Source organism: Catharus ustulatus, chromosome 15 (genome assembly GCF_009819885.2).
Source record: "Catharus ustulatus isolate bCatUst1 chromosome 15, bCatUst1.pri.v2, whole genome shotgun sequence".
NCBI lineage: Eukaryota > Metazoa > Chordata > Aves > Passeriformes > Turdidae > Catharus > Catharus ustulatus.
The window spans coordinates 17,609,389-17,630,564 of record NC_046235.1 but is presented as its reverse complement, the minus strand read 5'-3'; the positions used below and the strand labels follow the sequence as shown (position 1 = coordinate 17,630,564).

Genomic DNA, 21,176 nt, shown 5'->3' with positions numbered 1-21,176 from the left:
TTAACCCTTTCGCTGTGGGATGGAGCAGAATTCCCAGAGCAGCAGCAGCAGCAGCTTTGGATCACATCGTGTTGAGAAAAATCGGAAAGGGCTTGGAGGTGGAAGAAAATTCCTGAGTGAGAAAAAACATCTCAAAGCCCGGCTGCACTCAGGGACTGGCCACACCAGTTTGGCTTTCAGATTTCCCTGTGTCCTCAGCCATGCATGAACCCCCTTCCCCAGTGCCCAGCTGCCAAAAAAACTGGGGGAAAAAAAAAACAAACTGGGGGAAAAAAAATCTGGGGAAAAGAAAAACTGGGAAAAAAAAAAACCTGGGAAAAAAAAATCTGGGAAAATGCTGTCCCAAGCCTTGGGGACGGAGGTGCACGGGGAGGTTCTCCAGATGTGCAGCCCGAGGGGTCCTGGATTCCTCCTGGATTCCTCCTGGATTCCTGCTGGATCCCCGGAGGGTGGCAGAGCTGGAGGGGGCAGGTGTTTATCGCTGCCCGGTGCCCATTGGCACGGGGTGGCAGCCAAAGCAGGGCTCTGGAATGAGGAAATGTCCCCGAGGAAATGTCCCCTGCGCTCCTGCCTGTCCCAGCCCTCCCCCGCTGGGGTTTCAGAGGGAGGGAAGGAAATCTCCGCTCCATCTCACACCAAAGTGGGTGCCCCCACCCATTCCAGAGGCTCAAACCATGAACCGAGAGTTTCTCTGGCCTCAAACGAAACCTTTCATCTTTTCTGTTTGCTTTTTCCTCCAGCGAAGCCGGCTCTGCGCTGACTTCCTTCGCTTCCAGGCTCACTTTGAAACAACAAACTGCAAAGCCACCAGGCTCCGTTTTTGAACCCGCCGAGGAATGGGCGACTTCAGAAAGCCGCAGAAACATCGGGAAAGCTCGGTGCTAACTGCTCCATTGTTTCCAGGAGGAAAAACCTCCCTGTGATTCCCAGCGCCGCGGACTTTAGCCGGGATGCACAAATACTGCTGGGTCCACAGATCTCTTGTTGTTTGTGTTTTGGCAGGGAAGGAGGGCGGCTCGGGGCTGCAATTCCCGCAGGGAATGCCTCTCCAGGGAGGACACACACTCCGGAGCTGCCAGCAGGACTCAGGTGAGGCCGGGACAGGTTGGAATGGGAGAGTTTGATGTTGGAACTGGGCACAGAATGGAAAATCTCGCTGGAATTGTTTCCAGGCTAAGGAGGCGCCTGGGAATTGCGCTCTCCTGTTTATAGGGTAACTCCTTGACCTCTGCTGGGAAGAGGAGGTTCCCAGGATGATAAGGAGCTCTTGGAAGGAATTGCTGCCCTGGTGGGAGGGAGTGGCAGCGCTGGGCACGCTCCCCAACACGTCCGCAGCCCTGGCAGCTCCATCCCGGCAGCGCAGCGCTCCCGCGGGGCTTGGAGAGGCTGGAATTCCATCCAGGAGCTCTCGGGGAGGGAAGGAGCTGGGAGCAGGTCAGTCCAGCCCCTGCTGTCCCCTGGCTGTGCCCTTTGTCCCGGCTGGGCAAACACTGCTGGAATTCCAGGCTGGGGAGAGAAGTTTGGGGGATTTTGGACAGGGATGAGCAGGGCAGGGAGGGGCAGGCTGGGTTTGGGAACTGATGGAGAGATCGGAGCTGGGTTGGCAAAGGGGGTTTGGTGTCAGCCCTGCAGAGCTGTGACAGCTCTGTCCCCGAGTGCCACTCTCATCCCATTCCGTGCCCAGGGCAGGGAAACGTGGGATTGCAAAGGGAGCAGAGCCCCTGCAGAGCTGGCACAGGCAGAGAGCTCCCTCTGGAGCAGGCTGAGATCCCAGGAAATATTCCATATTTTTCCAGGGAGGCCAGGCTGCAGCAGCAGCAATGGGGGCTCTCCAGGGGACAGCCAGGTTTTTTTGGGGAGCTCAAAGGTGGGAAGTGGTGTGAGAGGTTTTCAGCTCGCTCCAAAAGGGAAATTCCAGTCCAGGTCATGCAGGAGGTGACACTTTGCTTGGACATGGGTTTGCTTGCTAAGTTATCAAGGTAGACTTAAAAATAAAAAGACATTTTACTACCCCAAAGGAAGACATTTGTGTTTAAAAAAATTAAAACCTCAATTTTGTGGATTTTTAAAAAATAAAATTTTCCCCTGTGTGGAAGAAATTGATGCTAATTGGTGAGCAGGAACTGCTAAAACCAAGAATCTTTGTTTAAAAACACTGCCCTGCTCGAGCTCTGACCTCCTGGACAGCATGGGACCAAAGCAGCAACGCCTCTTGAGTAAAGATGTGCCTGAATCCAGCACAAAATCCCTTCTGTGTGTTCTGAGCTGCATTCCCTCTCCGATTCCTGCACCTTCAGAGCACCCCCAGGTCAGCTGGGGGAGTTTTTTAAACTTCCCAGGGATGGGGCAGGCACTGCCTTTGCCTCAGGGGGAGCAGCCCTGGCCTGTCCCAGCACTTCCCCTCCTGCACCCACAGCTCTGGAGAAGCCCTGACCCCTGGGGCTCAGCAGGAGGATGGAGATGTTCCCTTTTCCAGGCAATCTGGAGATTGGGATGAGGAATCCCCACCCCTGCAGCCTGCTCTGGCTGGGGGAGCATCTCTCAGTGCAGCCCTCCCTGCAGAGGTTTTTGGTTTGGCTTCAGTTTTGGGTGGAAATTCCCAGCCAGCTCCATGCAGGGTTCCATCCTGCCATCCCACAGCTCCTCATGCTTTGCTTTAGGGGCACTGCAGTTGTGCCAGGCATGGGAATTGTCTGGTGAGAAATTCCCTCTCTGGGTCATGGAATCATAGAGACCACCAGCTTTGTGTTAAACACTTTAAAATTTGTCTCTGTTCATGGCCAGGAACACCTTTCACTGCACCAGTGTGCTCAGAGCCTCATCCAAGCCGGCCTAAATCACTCCTGGATTAATTATTCCCTACTCTGGAGAGGTTCAAGGCACTGCCATGGCTTGGGATGCAGTCTGGGAGGGGCAGCACTGCTCCTGGAGCAGCCCCAGCACACAAATCCCTGCAGTGGTGGAGTAAAAATCCATCCCTAAAACTCCTCCCAGCCTCCAAACTCTCTCCCTAAACTTTGGGGTTTTATTTTGCAGGGGCTGTGTCGCTGCCCAAAGATGCTCTGCAGAGCACCCACAGCCCAGTGAGCCAGCCCAGCCATCCCAAATCCCGACCCTGAGCGCTGGGGAAGCTCTGAGGATGTGAGGGACGAGGGAATGAGGCTCATCCTCATCCTGGGATGCCCGAGGGATCCTGCACAGCAGCCAACCCATTCCTGCAGAGCTGGAGCTGAGCCTGGGGGTGCCCACAGTGCCTGGGCTGCAGGAACTCAGCTGGATGTGGCTGGCAGAGATGCCCGTGGTGCTGCCAGCTGCCCCCTCGGTGCCCAGGGAGAAGAATTGGGCAGGGAGGAGCTCCAGGACCACATGGAGGATGCTGGATGAGCCCCAGCTGGACACCCCCACAGGTGAGGGGGGCCAGGAGCAGCTCTGCCTTTGGAACTGGGGGACATCAGCTCGAGGGAGCAGCTGGGACAGGCTGGGAGCAATGCCAGGAATGTGCCATGTGGGATGGGCACTGCCCTCCCCGAGAAAAGGAGGCTCAGGGGGACCCTGTGGCTCTGCACAACTCCCTGGCAGGAGGGGACTGGAGGGGACAGGAGGGGACAGGAGGGGACAGCCGGGGGGGAGTCGGGCTCTGCTTCCAGGATAAAAGGCACAGGATGAGAGAAAACGGTGCCAGGTTGCACCAGGGAGGATTTGGGTTGGATATCAGGAGAAATTTCTCCATGTGAAGGCTCGTCAAACACCACCATGGTGGAGTCCCCATTGATAAGGCAGATGTGGCACTTTGGGACATCATTCAGCCTGGCCTTGGCAGTACCAGCTCTGTGGCCAGACCTGATGACCTTAAAGGCTTTTCCAAACCTCACTGATGCAGTGACTGCAATCCCAGCCCTTCCCTCAGCCCGTGCCTGCCACCCCCGCCGTGCCAGTGCCCGCTCAAAGGGGACATTGTGCATTGTGGCCGTGCCCTGCCACCGTGCCGGGCGGGCAGTGAGCAGCCCAGCCCCTGCTAGCCCCCTGTCACCTCCTGTCACCCCCTGCTAGCCCCCTGTCACCTCCTGTCACCCTCTGCTAGCCCCTGCTAGCCCCCTGCTAGCCCCTGTCACCCCCTGATAGCCCCCTACTAGCCCCCTACTACCCCCTGCCAGCCCCCTGCCACCCCCTGCCACCCCCTGCTAGCCCCCTGCCAGCCCCTGTCACCCCCTGCCAGCCCCTTCCAGCCCCTGCTGCTGTCCCTGCACACATGGGCTGCTGCCTGGAGACCCCCTGGCACCAGGAGCTGGCTCTGGGATGCACAGGTAAGGTGCCTGTGGGGCTCTGCTGGGCCACTGGGGCTGTGGGAGCTGTGGTGGCTCCTTCCATGGGATGGCACCCTTGGGGACACTCTGGCTGTTTGCCTTTTCTGGGATGGCTGCTGGGGCTCTCTGCCCTTGGATCAGGGTGTGTAGGGAGTGAGGCAGGGAATTTGGGCAGGGAGGGGACAGGATGACTCGGGGGTTGGTTTATTCCCGTGCTGTTGGCTTTTTGGCCACCCTCCCTGCCCAGGAGCCCCCCAGGCACAGCCCGTGGGGTGCTGGCATCACCCAAGACACTGCTCCATTCCTGTGAGCTGGAGGAGGGACGTGGCTCAGGGCCAGCAGCTGTGGCCACATGTCCCCAGCAGAGCCAGGGCCAGAAGGTGCCCTGAGCAGGCAGCCCTGGAGCCAGGAGTGCAGCTCTGAGTGCTGGGACCTGTGCCTGGCTCGGGGCTGGAGCTCTTTCCTGCCCACTGGTACAAAATATTCTGGCACTGAGGAGGTCACTGAGTCACTGGCACGGCCGGGAACAACTCCCCAGCTGCAGTTTCAATTGGTCCCTTGAAAAAAAAAGCTCCCAGTTCCCTTTTCTGAGCCTGGCTGAAATGAAAATAAACACTGAACCCGTGAGAGCAACCAGAGAGAGCCCTGGTCCCTTCCTGGCACTGGGGACCCATGGACAGGCTCTGTCCTGCTGCTGGCACGAGCAGTGTCCCACCTGCCACCTCCCAGGGACAGCTCTGGGGCAGGGAGAACCTTGCCAGGGATCCGGACACCTCTGGCCACCCTCTGTGCTCCCCAGGTGAGGAATGCGAGTCCTGCTGGCCCCGCCCCGCCGAGCTCCGGCCCCGCTGGCACCGGGGACAGTGGTGGTGGGACACGACCACGGCACCAGGGACACACCCACGGGGAATGGCAGCAGGGACCCATCTTCAGGAAATGGCAGCAGGTACCAATCCTCAGGGAATGGCAGCAGGTACCAATCCCCAGGAAATGGCACCAGGGACTCATCTTCATCCCATCCCCATCCCATCCCCATCCCAACCCCATCCCCATCCCCATCCCATCCCCATCCCCACTCCCAGGAAATGGCACCAGGGACCCATCCCCAGGCCCTGCCAGGACACACAAATGGGAGGAGGACAGGGAGGAGAGCAGCAATGGCAGGAGCTGGCTCAGATTTTTTTCTGCTCTGCCTCCTTTCACTTCCCTTCTCCATTTCCCTGCCACAAGAAATGTTAAGACTTTGTTAAATGTAGACCCTTTTCTTTCAAAGCAAAACTTATTCATGATCTGTTCAGCCTTGGGTTGTTCTTTTCTAATTGCTGGCTCTACATAAGAATTCTATTTCTCTAAATAAGAATTCTTATTTCTGCATGCAAATACCAGTTTATTGGAGTGACTTAGTAAATACCAATTTATTTGAGTGACTGGCAAAGCTGGCTCAATAAAAAGAACTGTAGAGCAGAGTTCTGGTCAAAGAAGTGACTTTAAAAAGCTGCTGCACATTCCAGCCCCACATTTCCAGGTACCTGCTACTCTTACAAATCCAGTCTGATTACTGACAAAAATTGGGGTTTAATCTGGTTATCCCTGCACAGCCAATGCAGCTGTGGAGGAGCAGGGCTGGAGTTTCGTGTGCCTCAGATTTCATTAACAGAATTAGCAGCTCAAGTTGCAGGCCCTGAATCCTTTATGGCAACAGTTAATGATGTGTGGAGCAGGGAGAATGCTGCTTGCATTTTGGCCGAAAATCTCATTTTGATTTTCAAATTTTTGAACAAAGAGTTTTGCAAGGCCTTGGCTCTCCCGTGCTGGGGAGTTGAGGTCTCCTCCAATAAAAATCTCTGTTGGGGATTCACCCTTTCAACAGATCTGCTTATCTGATGGTCTGATGAAAGCAGGGAAAATCCAGAGCCATTCCAGCACTGGGAAAAAAACCAAAATCAAGGGAATGATGGAGTTAGACCCCATTGAGCAGACTTTGGGGGGGTTCTAGACCCACACCATCCCCAGCCTGACCTCCAGCAGCTCTCAGCTGCTCCTGGACATCCCAGAGCTCTTCCAGAACACTCCCCAGCAGCTCAGCTGTGTCCCCTCCTCTCCAGGGAAGGCAGAGCAGAGCAGCCCCGCTCCTGAGGCAGGACACAGCTCCCTGGACCCCTCTGTGGCACTGCTGGCTCTCAGGGACACCTTCCCACCAGGTGAGGAGTCTCAGATTTCCTGCAGTGCCTTGGGTCTCCTCTCTCCTCCAGGACGAGGATGGGCTGGGATTGTGTGGTTTGAGCATCACAGCCAGGCTGGAGGCTCTGGCTGGGTGGCAGGGGTGGCTCTGGGTGCCACAGAGCTGCTGCTCCCCTTTGATCCTCCCCTTTGATCCTCCCCTTTCCCTCCCCAGAGATCTCGCTCTGGTTCTCGGTGGAGAGCCGCTCCTCGCGGGGCCGCAATGCCCAGCTCCAGGAAGCTGCCAGGAAGAGGCTGTGGGCTCTGGAGAGCGATGACAGGAGTGTCTGTGCCCTGTTCAAGGTAGAAAATCCATGCCCAGCATGCTGGGATGCTCCTGGAACGGTGGGAGGTGTGCTGGGGTTCCAAACCCAGCTGAGGAGCTCCAAGGTCAGGACTGGGGAAGATGATTGATGGAAGTGAGAGCAAAGCTGAGCCTTGTGTTGTTTTGGGAGATCTGAGCCTAAACAGCCAGGAATTCATCACCAAATCCATGTCCCTGCTGGAGGGGACAGCTCTGGACAGGCACAGGGTTCTCAGGTTGGGTTTTATATAAATAAACCTGTTGGGAAGGATAAGGATTCGACAGGAAGGTTTTACAGATATGTGTGTACAACAGAAAGATTTTTGAATCCAAAATTAGAATTAGAATTTGAAGAAGGTATAGAAATGATAGCAAGTTTTGATATAGAGGAAAAGAATTGCTGAGCCAGTTTTACTGGGTAGTTAAGAAGGTAAAGAGTTGGAAGGGGATTTTATGACTTTGAGTAAAGGATAAATTTACTTTAAACAAAAGATGCTTCTACTAAGCAAAAAGATTTTTACAGATTAAAAAAATGTTATGTTGCAAGTAAAGAAAAAATTTCAAAATTTTTTACTGCAAGAAAACAGAAAAACAACTTTTAGCTTAAACTGTTACACACTAACTTTTTGCAATTAAAATATGATAACATGAACAGAATAATGTTAGTAGTTGTAATAAGCTATAGGTAATAGTAAAGGTATTGATTGGTTGTTATGCATTAAGATGATTTACAATGAAAAGTGTGTTATGTGTTGTAACCAGAACCAGAAGAAGTTTTTAGGTGAACTTTGAGCTGTGGCTGTCAGGCTGTGGGCTGGGCTCTTGTCACTCACGACCTGTGAATTACTGCATTATTTAGATACAATAAATAGCATCTCATTTTAAACTCTTACAAAACCCCATCCTCCCCAGCTCCAGAGAGGATGCCTGGGCTGAACTCTCTTTCCCTGCTGGATTTCCAGGCTCCAGGAGCTCCCCTTGATGCTGCTTTTCTCCCACTGCAGGAGCTGTCAGCCAGGCTGGTGTGCATGCAGGCACACGAGGATCGCTTCCTCCTCACCTTCAAAACCCTGGAGGAAGTCTGGAAGTTTTCCACCTATCTGACTTTAGGTAATGCTCCCAAGCTCTACAGACCTGGAGAAGGGTTTTTGGAGAAGGCACTGCCTGGCACTATAGATCTGTAATGTTCAGTGTGGACAGTGAGAATGTGAATTAGAGAACTTAGCAGTCTATGAAATCTCTGCTTGGATCAGTGAGAATCAGGGAAATTTTGGGGAAGTTTGGGGACTTTTGAAATCCCCAAGACCCTTCCTGCTGCCCAGGAAAGGAAGTGCTGATCCTGATCCCCCTCTTGACTTCTCAGGGTACGTGGGGTCCTGCCTGGAGCAGCTGCTCTTTGCCCAGGAGTTCTGGCTGGACTGTGCCCTGGTGGAGGACACCGAGCTCAGGGTCACCATGGATGAAGAGCACCTGGCCAGCATCTACAGGGAGCTGCTCCTCCAGGAAGGTGTGATGGGAATGCACGTGGAATTCCTGAAAATGCACATGGAATTCCTGGGAATGCACGTGGAATTCCTGAAAATGCACGTGGAATTCCTGAAAATGCACGTGGAATTCCTGGGAATGCACGTGGAATTCTTGAAAATGCACGTGGAATTCCTGGGAATGCACGTGTAACTCCTGAAAATGCATGTGGAATTCCTGGGAATGCACATGCAATTCCTGAAAATGCATGTGGAATTCCTGGGAATGCACGTGGAATTCCTGAAAATGCACATGGAATTCCTGGGAATGCACATGGAATTCCTGGGAATGCACGTGGAATTCCTGGGAATGCACGTGGAATTCCTGAAAATGCACGTGGAATTCCTGAAAATGCACGTGGAATTCCTGGGAATGCTGCAGCAGGGCTGTGCTGGATCACTGCTGCACTGATCCAATCTCTGACTCTCTCTCTCTCTCTCTCTGCAGGGAATTTTTTCTCCAGGGCAGTGCCTGGTGCCTGGAAGTTGGAGCAGGAGGGAGAGGAGAGTCTGCAGCTGTGCAGGAACGAGCTGATCCATGTGAAGAGTGCTGGGCAGGATTCCAGCTGGGAAGGGATGTCCCTGCTGACAGGACAGCGAGGTTTGGTGCCCCTGACAGCTCTGGAGCCAATAGCTCAGCCCTTTTACCAGTAAGTGATGAATTAAAGACTCAAAGCAGGATTCTTTCCTGATCCTGAGGTGTGACTGGCACCAAAAAATTTAGGCAGTTCCAGCCAAAGTGGGGATTCAATTGGTCACCTGGCTGAGCCTTTTGCTCGGAGAAAACAGCATTAAAGATGGCAAATTTGTCCTGCCCTTCCCCCGTGGTGTGACACCATCCCTGGGGCTGGCCTGGGGTCAGGAGTGCTCTCAGAGGACCAGTGAGGGTCCCTTTTGCCTTGCAGGTGGTTCCTGAAGAATTATGCTGTGAGTTTTGGCCTCTCCCAGGAGATCAGTGGGACGAGCTCTCAGGCCATTGGTGAGTGACCCCTGTGCCAGGCACTGTCCAGGGCTGGGCACAGCTCCAAACCCGGGTTTGGCCCCAAATAACCACAAATCCATTTGTTGTTCTGGGCCTGAGCCCACTGCAGGGGCTCCAAGGGAATGCTGCACATCTCAGAAATTGCAAACCGTGTTCTGGGGAGCACAGAGAACTGCTGGTGAAACCCTTCTACCTCTGGGTTTTTCCTGTCCTACTTCAATTTTATGTTTCTTTGAATTCTTTCACGAGGGAGGTCTCAAATCACGAGGTTCCCACCTTGTGTTCGCATGAAACCTGTGGCCACCAGCCAGCCCTTAACCCCAGTCCAGTCCAGTCCAGTTCAGAGCAGCTGCACCCAGGAGCTCCCTGCAAGTGTGACTTTGGGTTGTGACTGTAGGGACATTTGCCCTGCCCAAGATTTCACTCCTGGCAGAGCTGAGACAGGGCAGTGTCTGTGAAAATCCAGATTTTTCAGTCACCTTCCAGGCTGCAGCTCGCAGAGGTGTGGAGTTTATCCATCCCTCTTTTATTTTGTATTATTATCCACTTCTCAAGGAGAAATGGCACAGAGAAATGGATCCAACATCACAATAAATCTTAGTGGGGAGAGAGGCAGCCCTCTCCAGCTGGAGTCAGACCTCTCCTTGCCCAGGTCTTTTCCAGTGAGGAGCTTTTAGCAGGGATCCCTCTGAAATTCCGTTTTTTTGCTTTGGTTTCCCAGTCAAAGGCAGGTGCATCGCCACCAAGGAGCACAGAGGAGCAGCGTGGGATGAGCTGAGCTTCTCCAAAGGGGACCTCATAGAAATCATCGGATTCTTCATCCCTGGACTGCCCTGGTTTGTGGGCAAATCCCTCAGCACTGGGAGCATCGGCTTTGTTCCCACCCAACACGTAAATCCCGAGGCTTGCGAACCTCTGTGAGTTTATTTCAATTAAATTCTGGAGAAAAGGGAGGGGAGGCTCCCAATCCCACCCCAAGGCTGTGTGAGAGCCTAGGACAGGTGATTCCCTTTGCAGGAGCTCCACAGAGGGTGGGTTTGAGGTGTGAGCAGGAGCTTTGGTGAGGTTCTGCTGCAGCCCAGAAAAAGAAATTGTGTTTCAGTGCCTCAGGTGATTCTTGGAGAGGAACAGATCCAGCCCTGGGCTAAGCTGGCTCCAGTTTGTCCTAGAAATGTCTTCAGTTTGTAGCTCAGAGGGGCTGGGAGCCTGACAGGGATGGGGAGAGCATTCCCTGCTGAGGAAACCAAATCCTGCTTTCCCTCCTCCTGCCCCTGGATGTGGAGGCAGAACAGCCACAGGCACAGAGCAGAATTCCAGACCCCTCCAGGACACAGCAAAAGCTGTTCAGGGAGGGAGGGAGGTTAATCCCACCCTGACTCACCACCCACTGTTGGTGGCTTCCTTCTGATGCCCATCCCAAAAGGATTCTCCAAGAGTGTGTGTAGGAGGACAAGGTTTTAACCAAGCTCTGCTGGGCTTTCCTCCCTCAGAGTCACTCCAGGTGAGTTTTCTCCCTTTTCTCTGACACTCCAGAAGGGACAGAGCAGATCAGGTGGTATCCTGTGGATTCTAGATTCCAAAAAAAGTCAATAGGTTCTTTTCTCTGGTACCTTTCTGGTCCTTCATGGAGGATGGGGAAGGTGCAAAATCCTGCGTTCATCTGCAACAGAACTTCTGTGATGGGAGGAAGAGAAGGGATGGGAAAACATTGCATCCCATTATCCCATCCCATTATCCCCTCCCATCCCACCCCACAGGCCAGCTGCAGTGGCAGGGGTTGGGGACACGCTGACTCTTTTCTCCTGCCCCACCCCAGGGGAAAGGGCTTCGTGTTTCTGAGCGAAGAGGAGAAGTCCCCAGTCCTGCACGTGCCCTGCAATGGTGACGAGCAGCACTTTGTCACCCTCCTGGAGGACCTGGCACACACTGACATCACCTCTGTGTACAGGCTGGGTGAGTGTCCCCTCCCCTTCTGTCCCAGTGCCTGCATCCCCAGGGAGAGCTGGAGAGCCCCAGGACCATGGGAATGCAGAGAATGCAACTTTTGGGGTGGAGGTGGCACCAAACCCGTGCTCAGCCTGGTGCTGGAGCTGGAGGTGTCCTCAGCAGGTGACCCTGCCATGCTGGAGTTTGTGGGGACCTTCTGTGCTCCCAGGGCAGCTCCTGAGCTGGGATTCACCCTGGCAGATGCTGCTCTCCAGCAGGGTTTCTGGGGGATCTCAGTTTCTCTGTTCTGGCTGGGTGATTTTGGGACTTTGGCTGATCTCTGTACATTGACCCTGACCAAGGATTTGGGGTTGTTTTCTGCTTTTCTCTTTGTACAGCTGGTTTTGAGCCCACAGCCACATTCCCACAAGCACCACCAGGTGAGTTTGAGGAGGGGACAGAGAGGGAGGCTTTGGTGATGACTTCTGAGGGGGAATTTGGACATGAGGAAACACCAAAGAATGGTTTGGGTTGGGAGGAACCTTAAAAGGACACCTTCCACTAGCCCAGGTTTCTCCAAGCCCTGTCCAACCTGCCCTTGGACACTTCCAGGGATGGAGCAGCCATGGGAAGGATTTCTTCCTGACCCCACAATGGTTTTCCTGTCCCTTCCAGAGGCTGCTCTCCATGGAAGCACAGAAACCCAAGTGCTCCAGTCTTGGGAGGAAATCAATGACTGGGCTACCAGCAGCACCTCGGAGCTGTCCAGCCCAGGCAGTGAAACAGCCCCTGGCACGCTGGAAGATGTTCTCCTGGACAAGCTGGATGATTTGGATTATCCCAAATTCTTCATCGACCTCAACGCTGGACACATGGATGATGCTGATGTCTTTGACCCCATGTTGACCTTCCTCAACCAAGACACTTTTGTGCCCAGTTTTCAAAGCTTTTATGATCTCAGCTTTTCCTTTCTCCACTCCACATTTTATGGTTTCTCTGACGAGGATGAGCTGGTCCTGTACCTTGAGACTTCCCGGAACTGGGCCAAGAGGACTCGTTCAGTCTGGGCTCACGTCAGGCTCTGTTTCCTCCTGGGTAAACTCTGCATCAAAAAGGTCAAACTCTCCCAGGCCCGGGTGTACTTTGAGGAAGCCATGAGTGTCCTGGACAGGGGTTTTGGGGACCTGCCCCTGCTGGCAGCGCTGCACGTGAGCCTCACCTCCATCTACCTGAAGCAGAACATGAAGCACAAGTTCTCCTCCCTGCTGGGGAAGACAGTGACCTTGCTGGTGTGCCTGCCTGGCCGCTCCTTCAGCTGGGAGAACGAGCTGGAGCTCCTGACCTACGTCCTGAGGGAATCCATCGCCGTGGGCAACGCTGCGCTGGAGGCCCGGATCTGCTTCCTCATCGTCAAACTCCTGCTGCAGCTGGGCAGGACCGAGGAGGTGCTGCCATTTCTGGAGCATCTCCAGTGTCTCAGCACCACCTGGCTCGGCCCAGGCACCCGTGCTGGGCCGCTGGATGCCGCTGCCACCTTGGGCTACTTCTACGACAAGAAGTGCCTGCCCAACATCGCGCTGGCCTCCGTCAGATCCTTCATTCCCAGCAGCACCAAGGGGACACCCACCCCTATCTGGAGAGCCGGCTTCATCCTCCAAAACGCTTCCAAGCTGCTGGGGAAGCAGCTGGACAGGAGCAGCATCCCAGCAGTGGCTTGTTTGTACCTGAAGCAAGCGCTGCAGTTCTGCTGCGACAGCAGGGCCGTGCCCATGCAGAGGACGCTGTGTGCTGTCCTGTCCAGGATGTTCCTGCAGCACGGGCTGCTGGATGGGGCCGTTTGTTACGCAGCCAGAGCTGCAGCCCTGGGCAGGCTGCTGGGGGAGGAGGAGGCGTTTGAGTCCTCGCTGTCCTTGGGGTGGCTGCAGCTCCTGCAGCAGCAGCCGGGCCCGGCCGGGGCCATCCTGCGGCAGCTGCGGCGCGGCCTGCGCGGCACGGCCAGCGAGACCCAGGCCGGGGCCGTGCACAACCTGCTGGCCATGGCCCTCAGCGCTGAGGGACGTGTCCAGGAGGCTGCAGAGAACTTCCTGAGGGCCCTGCACAAGGCCAAGGAGACGGGCAGCAGGAGGAACCAGGCGGTGGCCCTGGCCAACCTGGGCCAGCTGAGCCTGTCGTGTGGGGCCGCGCAGCTGGCCGAGCTCTACCTGCTGTGGGCAGTGCGGCTCTTTGCCGAGCTCCAGGGCCACCAAGAGCTGGACATGGAGCTGGCACAGGTGCTGCTGTGGCTGGCACAGGCCCTGGTGGACAGGCAGAGGATGGAAGATGCCAAACTCTGCTATGAGCTGGCGCTGGGGTTTGCCCTGAAGTGGCAGAACCTGAGGAGTGAGTAGAGAGGGGAGCAGGGCAGGGTTGTACCCGAGGCTGTCCCCTGACTTGTGTTCTCTCTTTTCCCGTGTCACACAGGTCAGCTGCACGTCACGGAGCGTCTGTGCCATTTCTACAGCAGGGTGTGCCCCGACCTGCAGGCCTGCATCACCTACCACGAGCACTGGGCATCCCTGGCACGGCAGCTGCAGGACAGGGAGCTGGAAGGCAATGCCAGGCAGGCTCTCAGCCAGCTCTACCAGGCTTTGGGCACACCTCAGTGAGTGCCTGCGGCTGCTGGATGTTGCCAGAGCAGGCTGGGGAGGGTGTGGTGGCTCCCTCTGCCCCACAGTTCTGGTTCTGAGATTTATGAGCTGTCCCTGTGCTCTGAGAGGCAGCAGCTCAATGTCAACCAGAGCTGGGCAAACGCTGTCCCAGGCAGAGCTGGAGCCTGGCCAAACACAGTTCTCCAGGACACATCCAGCCTTCAGCACAGTGGCAGGGAATTCACTGCTTCCTTTGGAAGCTCATCCCAGTGATTAATCACCACTCCCCAGTAAGAACAAGCTCCTTATCTGCTCTTGGAGTCAGGCTGGTTCCAGCCTCAGGCTGCCAGGGCTGTGATATTGTCCCCAGGGAGGGACTTTGGACCCAGAGGAGCTGCTAAAACCCGGTGTCAGCTCACCTTTAATCTCGTGCCTGACACGAATGGGACTGAATAGATTGGGCAGGAGAGGAGAGAAGAGGCTGGGACAGGTCACACCTGATTGAAGACAATCAGGCCAGAGATGTGCAGAGCCAGGCCACACTGCCAGAAGGACAAATGGGCAGGGCTGTCCCCAGCTGGGGTGTTCACCTCCCCAGCCAGGGCACGGTGAGTGCAGGGGGAAGGTATTTAGGGAGCAGATGCCTGTCATGTGAACGGTGCTATTTAGGATCACAAAGTGCTATTTAGGATCACAAAGCACCCATTCCCTGGGCTCCAGGACAGCTGGGGCCTGGCTGCCAGCAGGAGAGACAGCAAGCAAACAAACTGCCCTGGACACTGCTGGCTCTCCCTTCCCCACAGCTCATCCCACTGCCTGTCCCAGTGTCCTCCAGTGACCAGGGGCTGGAAAAGGGGCTTGGACATGTAGCCAGAGATGTCTCCATGGCTGCACAAGGGACAAACACCAGGCAAAGCTGGGGTTTGGGTGCCAGGTGCTGTCTGGAGGTGTGAGTACAAGCATTCCCTGCCTGTGGAGCTGGCAGTGACTTTGGGACTCGGCTCAGGGAGGCAAATTGGGTTTGTGGGTGACCTGGATGAGCCCCTCTTAATCACACAGGGGTGAGGAGGAGCCTGTGTGTCCTGAATTGTCCTAAGGTGGCCAAATGACCATGAAATCCTGAGCATTAAAGCATGGAGATTTCCATGATCCTGCCAGGACACTGCTCAGAGCTGCCAAGGCCCTTTTGTCCCCAAACTTTGGTAACTACAGGAGGAGAGGACAGGGGTCAGTGCCATGGGGACAACTGAGAGAGTGTCCTGTGACCCCTCTGAAGTGACTTTTTTGCCATCCTAGGGCTCTGAGACAATCCCTGGACTGCACCAAGCAGTGCCTGAGGATCTTCATCGACCTCGAGGAGGCTGCAAAGGCAGCAGAGGCCTGGCTGCAGGCAGGAAAACTCTATTATCTCCTACAGGAGGATGAGCTGGTGGAAATGTACTTCCAGGTATGGAGGGGGTGCCTGCAGCTGTCCCATGCATTCCCATCACAGCCTTTTGGGGCTGGAAAACCTGGAGGGGAAAGTTCTGAGCGCTCCCAGCACTGCTGCTGCAAGGAGGAGCTCTTGCCTTACCCTCAGGCTCTCAATTTCTTCTCTTGCTCTCCATCCACTGAATTTAGAGGATTTGGGGATGAAAATAAGTGAATTAATTGAGTCAGAAAGTGATGTAGGAGTGCCAAAGGAAGCTGAGGGTGCCAAGTGACCAGTTCTCAGTGAAATATCCATAAATAAAGGATAAGTGCCAGGGAAGTCCTTGGAGTTGAAGACTTCTGGCATCTCTCCACCTCCAGCATTATTTTATCAGCTGAGCTGCAAAGTGGAAGAGCAGCTCCCAAAATCTGGGGTTCATTTAATCACACCAATGTCTCTGCCTTTCCAAATGTCACTCCAGCTCCTTTTTCCTTCCAGGCAGGCATCCAGACTGCTCTGAAAGGGGACAACTTCTCCTTGGCCATGGATCTTTATGAAAAAGCAGGTGACACCTTCTTCAATGGCAGCCGGAACAGGGCCCGAGCTGTGGAGTTTTACAGGGTATGGAACCCTCTGAGCACCTCTGTCCCTGTGTCCCCTCAGGGTGGTGGCTGGGGGGGCTTTTCCCCAGGGCATCCCAAAAGAATGGAGAAGGATGGGATGATCCTGAGAGTGCACAAATTTGCAAACAACCCCAGATCGTTTGGGATTGGGAATGGGCTCCTCCCATGACAAATCCTGGTGGTGTTAACGTGAGCTGGTCACTCCTGAGTGCATCCAGTCAGAATTCCAGGCACCCAAGGAAGGACAGAGATGTGAGGCTCAGGCTTTGAGAGCCACACTCTGGGATTTAAAACTCACTTTCAAGGGAAAGCAGGGAGTAAAACCCAAACCTGCAGTGCCCATTCCCTGCCTTGGTCCTGGTCCTGTTGCTCTGTCACCCATCCCAGGCAGTGCTGATCCCTCCAGGAGCCCTGACCCCACCATTCTCTCTCCTTAGGGAGGTGCTGTGCCCCTGGCCAGGAAACTCAAGGCCACCCAGACAGAGCTGAGGCTGTTCAACAAACTGGCAGAGCTGCAGATCAGCCTGCAGGGCTATGAGAAGGCTCTGGAGTTTGCCACGCTGGCAGCCAGGCTCAGCCTCAGGGTTGGTGAGTGATTTACACCCAAAAGTCACTGGGAGTTACTGGGAGTTACTGGGAGTTACTGATTTTCACCCACAGGGCATTGGGACACACAGAATCCTGAGGATGAGAAGAATGTCCATGTGAAAAGGGGATCTCCTGCTTTCCTAACTCTGCTGGACCTATTTTTACATCTTTTTAAGGCACTTCCCCCTTTTTTCCAGCTGTGTGACTGCAGAGGGGTTTTGTTACCCCAGAGCACAGGAAGTCTGGTGGAAGCTGAGGACTGAGCAGTTCCTCTCTGCCCTGCTTCTGCTAAAACCCTCACCCCTTCCCATTACAGAAATAGCTTGGGTGGGCAAAATGCCAGCTTAAATGTCTGGGATGAGACCAGTCTTGCACCAGCCCCTTCCAGCACCAAAAATTCCCCAGGCTGAGTGATACTGCTGGGACAATCTGTTCAAGCTGTGGCATCAACAACCCTGCCCATGGCTTTGTTTTCTCTTGGAGGTATCCATGCCCCCAGGCTGCTGAGAAAAGCATCCAAAAGTGGCTCAGCAGGGCTGGGGGTGGATTGAGCCAGAACAGCAATTTTCCCAGGAGACCCGTGGCAGGAGCTGGTTGATTCCACCTCTCTCTTTTCCAGATCCATTGTAGGACCTGCTTGATTCCACACATCCTTTTCCAGATCCATGGCAGGACCTGGTTGATTCCACACACACTTTTCCAGATCCATTGTAGGACCTGGTTGTTTCCGCCCCTCTCCTTTCCAGGAGATCAATTGATTCCACCTTTTCCTCTCTTTCCCAGGGGATCCCTTGTAGGACCTGGTTGATTCCCCCTTTCCCTCTCTTTCCCAGGGGACCAGCTGCAGGATCAGGTTGATTCCCCCTTTCCCCCTCTTTCCCAGGGGACTAGCTGCAGGATCAGGTTGATTCCCCCTTTTCCCCTCTTTCCCAGGGGACCAGCTGCAGGATCAGGTTGATTCCCCCTTTCTCTCTCTTTCCCAGGGGACCAGCTGCAGGAGCTGGTTGCCTTCCACCGCCTGGCCACCGCCTACGACCTGCTGCACATGTACGAGATGGCCGAGGATTGCTACCTGAAGACGCTGGCCCTGCGTCCCCCCGTGCTGCAGGGCTCAGCAGAGGCCCTGTACTACTGCAAGCTCTACTGGCACCTGGGCAACCTCACCCTGCACAAGCTCAAGGTGGGCAAGGAGCCTTCCCGTGCTACTGAGGCTGGGCTGGAGAGCTGAGGGTGGAGAGCTGAGGGTGGAGGTCACATCTGGTTTTGAAGGGGGGAAGGTAACTGGGAAAGAAGTGCTGGCACTTAGCACCATTCCAGGGAAATCTGGTGTCTCTGGGTCCTGCCTGGAACCCCCATGAGCTCCAGTTCATCCCCTTCCTAAGCCCTTTTTTATGCTTTCCTCTCAGGATGAGCAGGATGCATCCTCCTACTTCCTGCTGGCCCTCGCCGCAGCCGCCGAGCTGGGAGACCAGGAGCTGCAAGCCCTGCTCCATGCCAAGCTGGGAGCCATCCCCAGAGCCCCAGGGCCACCTGAGGCCATGCCAGGCTGTGCCCTGCTCCGTGCCAAGCTGGGAGCCATCCCCAGAGCCCCAGAGCCACCTGAGGCCACGCCAGGCTGTGCCACTGGCCGCCCACGGTGGCTGAGCGAAGGTGGCCACGTGGTGTGACCTGTGTGCCACCCTGGGAGCCATCCACAGCACCGTGCCAGGTCTGTGTGCTGTCCTCAGCAGGCCCAGGAGCCAGGAGAGGTCCTGCAGCACGTCCTGAGGAGCTGGAAGGGTTTGGGCTCCTCACCCCCCAAGCATTTGGGACCCTGGCCTTGTTTTTCAGGAGCAGAGGTGGCACAGGCAGGGCAGGATGCTGGAGCTGGTGGTGCAGCAGGGCTGAGCTCCTGGGTGGGGTTCAGAAGTTCCCTGCCCAGGATGGGGATGGGGACAGCTGCCATGTGCTGTCCCCACACCTTGGAGCAGCTCAACCCAAACATAATGGAACTGCAGCTCTTTTATTTATGGCTGCTTTTTATCCTGTGTGTGATGACATCTCTGTCAACCCCTCTCCTGTAAAAAGCACCACCAAAGCTTCTGGCAGTGAGAGACAGAATTGGGGAAGTGAGGAGGAATAAAGGGGCTGGTCCAGCCTTATCTGGGGGCAGAAAATACCTGAGCCCCAGGGTTTAGAGCAACCAAGCTCAGGGTCTAGAGCAGGAGCACAGGAAAAGAACTGGGGGGGTGCTGTATCCCCACCCCGGGAGGGGTCTAAACCCAGATGTGACATTTGGGGACACAGTTAGTGGTGGGGAAATGGTCAGGCTCGATGATTTTAGAGAGATTTTCCAACCTGAGTGGTTCTCCCGGGCACAGGGCAGGAATGTACAGCTCTGAGATGGCCACCAGAGAGCAATAAACGCTCATTTTTGCAGCGAGAGCGGTTTCCCTGCAGAGCCCGGGCTGGGCTCTCGCTCCGGGATGGAGCACAGGGAAGAAGGAGCGATTTTCCCACCTGATCTCTTTGCTTTGGCAACCAGTGGCCATCTGTGGCTTCCCAGCCAGAGCCTGCTCCCAGTTCCCTGCCCGTGCTGCCCTGCCTGGGGCTGTTAAATACAGAATATTTATTTCCTCTCTGCAAACGCCGAGTTCAGCTTCCTCTTGCAATCCCTTCGAGGCGTTTGTCACCGGGGCAATGATTATTTACTGCTTGTTTACCAAACAGCCCCAGACCCCAGCCCAGAGGAGGGAAATCTTCATCCTGCCTAAAATCCAGCGAGCTCAGGGCTCCCCAAAACCTTCCTGCCCCACCCCACTGGTGCTGGTGCTCACCAGGCCAGGGCAGGATATTTTCTGCAGTTTTTCTTTTGGTCTAGATGGTTTTTGAGGACAATTTTGACCCCTTAATATCCTCTGGATCTTTTCACACAGGGGGATAAGCACATCTTTGTGCCAGGATGAAGATGGGGAATTTGGGAAGAGCTGGGATGGGTCTGGTTTAAACACACAGGCTCAGTTTGAGCTGGCCTAACTCAGCCCAGCTCCAGGAGTCAAACAGAAATGTTCTGATTTGCAGGGACTCTGGAGCTGCTTGGAAAACAAATGTGTCCTCCTTAAACCACAGCAAAACAAATTCTGTGGTGCCTAAGAGAGGAAAAAAGTCTTCCTCCTTGGGAGCATCCTGTAAAAATAATTTTCCCTCTCCCTCATCTGCCTGCCCGCTCCCACATGCTGAGATGAGAACTCAGAGTGGCCAGGGCTAATTAAAATTCATAATACAGTGAAATTTAAAGCTGCTGTTCACATGTACCAAGTCCTGGGTCGCTGCCCAAGGAAAGATGAGGATGTTCCATCCCTCCAGTTTTATGGGCAGAGAAATTTGGGGGCTTTGTGCCAGAGGAAGTCACTGGGTGGTGGCTCAGCTCCTTCATCCTCCACCCTGGCCAGGCTGGGGATGTTGTCCCTCACTTTGGGGCATTCTTTGGGACACCCTTGGTGTGCTGAGGGGTGCAGAGCCTGGCCAGGGCTGTGCTGCTGCTCCAGGAAGAGAAGGAAATGTGGGAACACAGGAATTATCCTGCAGAAGGCAGAGGCAGAAATAGGGGAAAGGGAAGGGATGGATCAAATCTCCTCTGACACCAGGTGTGCCCTGGCTTGTGACTCTTCCTGAGCCACGTGGGACTGCCTGTTCTGTGCCCAGGAGTTTTCCTTCCTCCCTGCAGCCAGCCAGGCTGGAAATAGGCCTGGTGGGAGCCACGTGCAGCAGCACGTGCTGCTCAGAGCAGCACCTCCCAGAGCTGCAGGAACCTCCCTGCCTGGCTTTTGGGGCTCCAATCCTTCCCCTGTGTGACCTTGCAGGCACCAGTACTGCCAGTCCTGACATAACACCAGCGCTGGCACTGGGATCCTGTGTTTGCTCAGTGCCTCAGGGGGGCTGTTTAAGGCCTGGAAGAAGCAGGGGCTGGATTTGTCTCACATATGTTCGTTCTTGGACAGTGGGAATAGCACCACAGGAATAATTCTTGCATCATCTGAGCCTCCCGTGGAACCAGGAGAAAGGAAATGCTGATAAATGGAAATGCAGAACTGGATTTATTTGGATTTTCATGGAAATGACTCTTTTCTGCAGAAATGCAGCACCTAACAATACCAGTTGTTATCAGCAGACTTTTTTCCATCATTCCTTCATGGCACAGTGGTGCAAACTGGGCTGGATGAGAGACCTGATGTGGAGGAGCAGCGAGGCTGAGGCTGAGATAAACCTGGAGCTCAGCTTATCTCAGAGGTGGCTGCTCCTGTCTGGGCAGCATCTCCTGGTGTTGCCTGGATGGGTAATGAGGAGTTGGTAAACACCAGCTGTTCCGCTCAGCAGAGCTGGGGGGAGTGTGTAAACTGGGTAATTTAGATTAAAAATCATTTATTTGCACAGCAACCTGCTTGTTCAGTGATAATTGAGCTCATAAATATGTATGGGAGGAGCAGGAGGAGGAGCTGAGCCAGAGCCAGGAGTCACCAACTGTGGCTGCAGGGGCTTAAATAAACTCTCCAGCTCTGCACTGGGCTGTGTTGGGATAAAACCAGCTGGAACAGGCCTGGAATTCCTGCAGTGCTGCTGGCCCTGCCCTGAGAGCTCACCTTGTCCCTGGGGAAGGGAGAAGAGGCAGAGGAGCAGCAGGGAAGTGAC

At 54.8% G+C, this 21,176-nt stretch overlaps 1 protein-coding gene across 7 annotated transcripts; it reads left to right on the top strand.

Moving 5' to 3' along the window:
* The first annotated feature begins 428 nt into the window (after positions 1-428).
* SH3TC2 (SH3 domain and tetratricopeptide repeats 2) lies at positions 429-20,924 on the top strand. Of its 7 annotated transcripts, none has more exons than XM_033073126.2 (20): positions 433-640; positions 741-1,089; positions 3,037-3,407; positions 5,104-5,277; positions 6,410-6,505; positions 6,700-6,827; positions 7,833-7,938; positions 8,192-8,335; positions 8,800-9,001; positions 9,257-9,330; positions 10,055-10,250; positions 11,150-11,286; positions 11,658-11,699; positions 11,935-13,638; positions 13,720-13,900; positions 15,183-15,333; positions 15,796-15,918; positions 16,358-16,508; positions 17,492-17,688; positions 17,915-20,924. In XM_033073126.2, exons 3-20 carry the CDS (start codon positions 3,278-3,280, stop codon positions 18,173-18,175), a joined length of 4,197 nt encoding a protein of 1,398 aa, XP_032929017.1. In that variant the 5' UTR covers positions 433-640; positions 741-1,089; positions 3,037-3,277; the 3' UTR covers positions 18,176-20,924. The 7 variants fall into 7 exon arrangements, with proteins under 7 accessions (XP_032929023.1, XP_032929022.1, XP_032929017.1 ...); XM_033073128.2 differs by adding an exon at positions 1,213-1,434 and having other exon boundaries at positions 433-1,089; XM_042779749.1 differs by having other exon boundaries at positions 433-1,089.
* Positions 20,925-21,176: the final 252 nt, after the last annotated feature.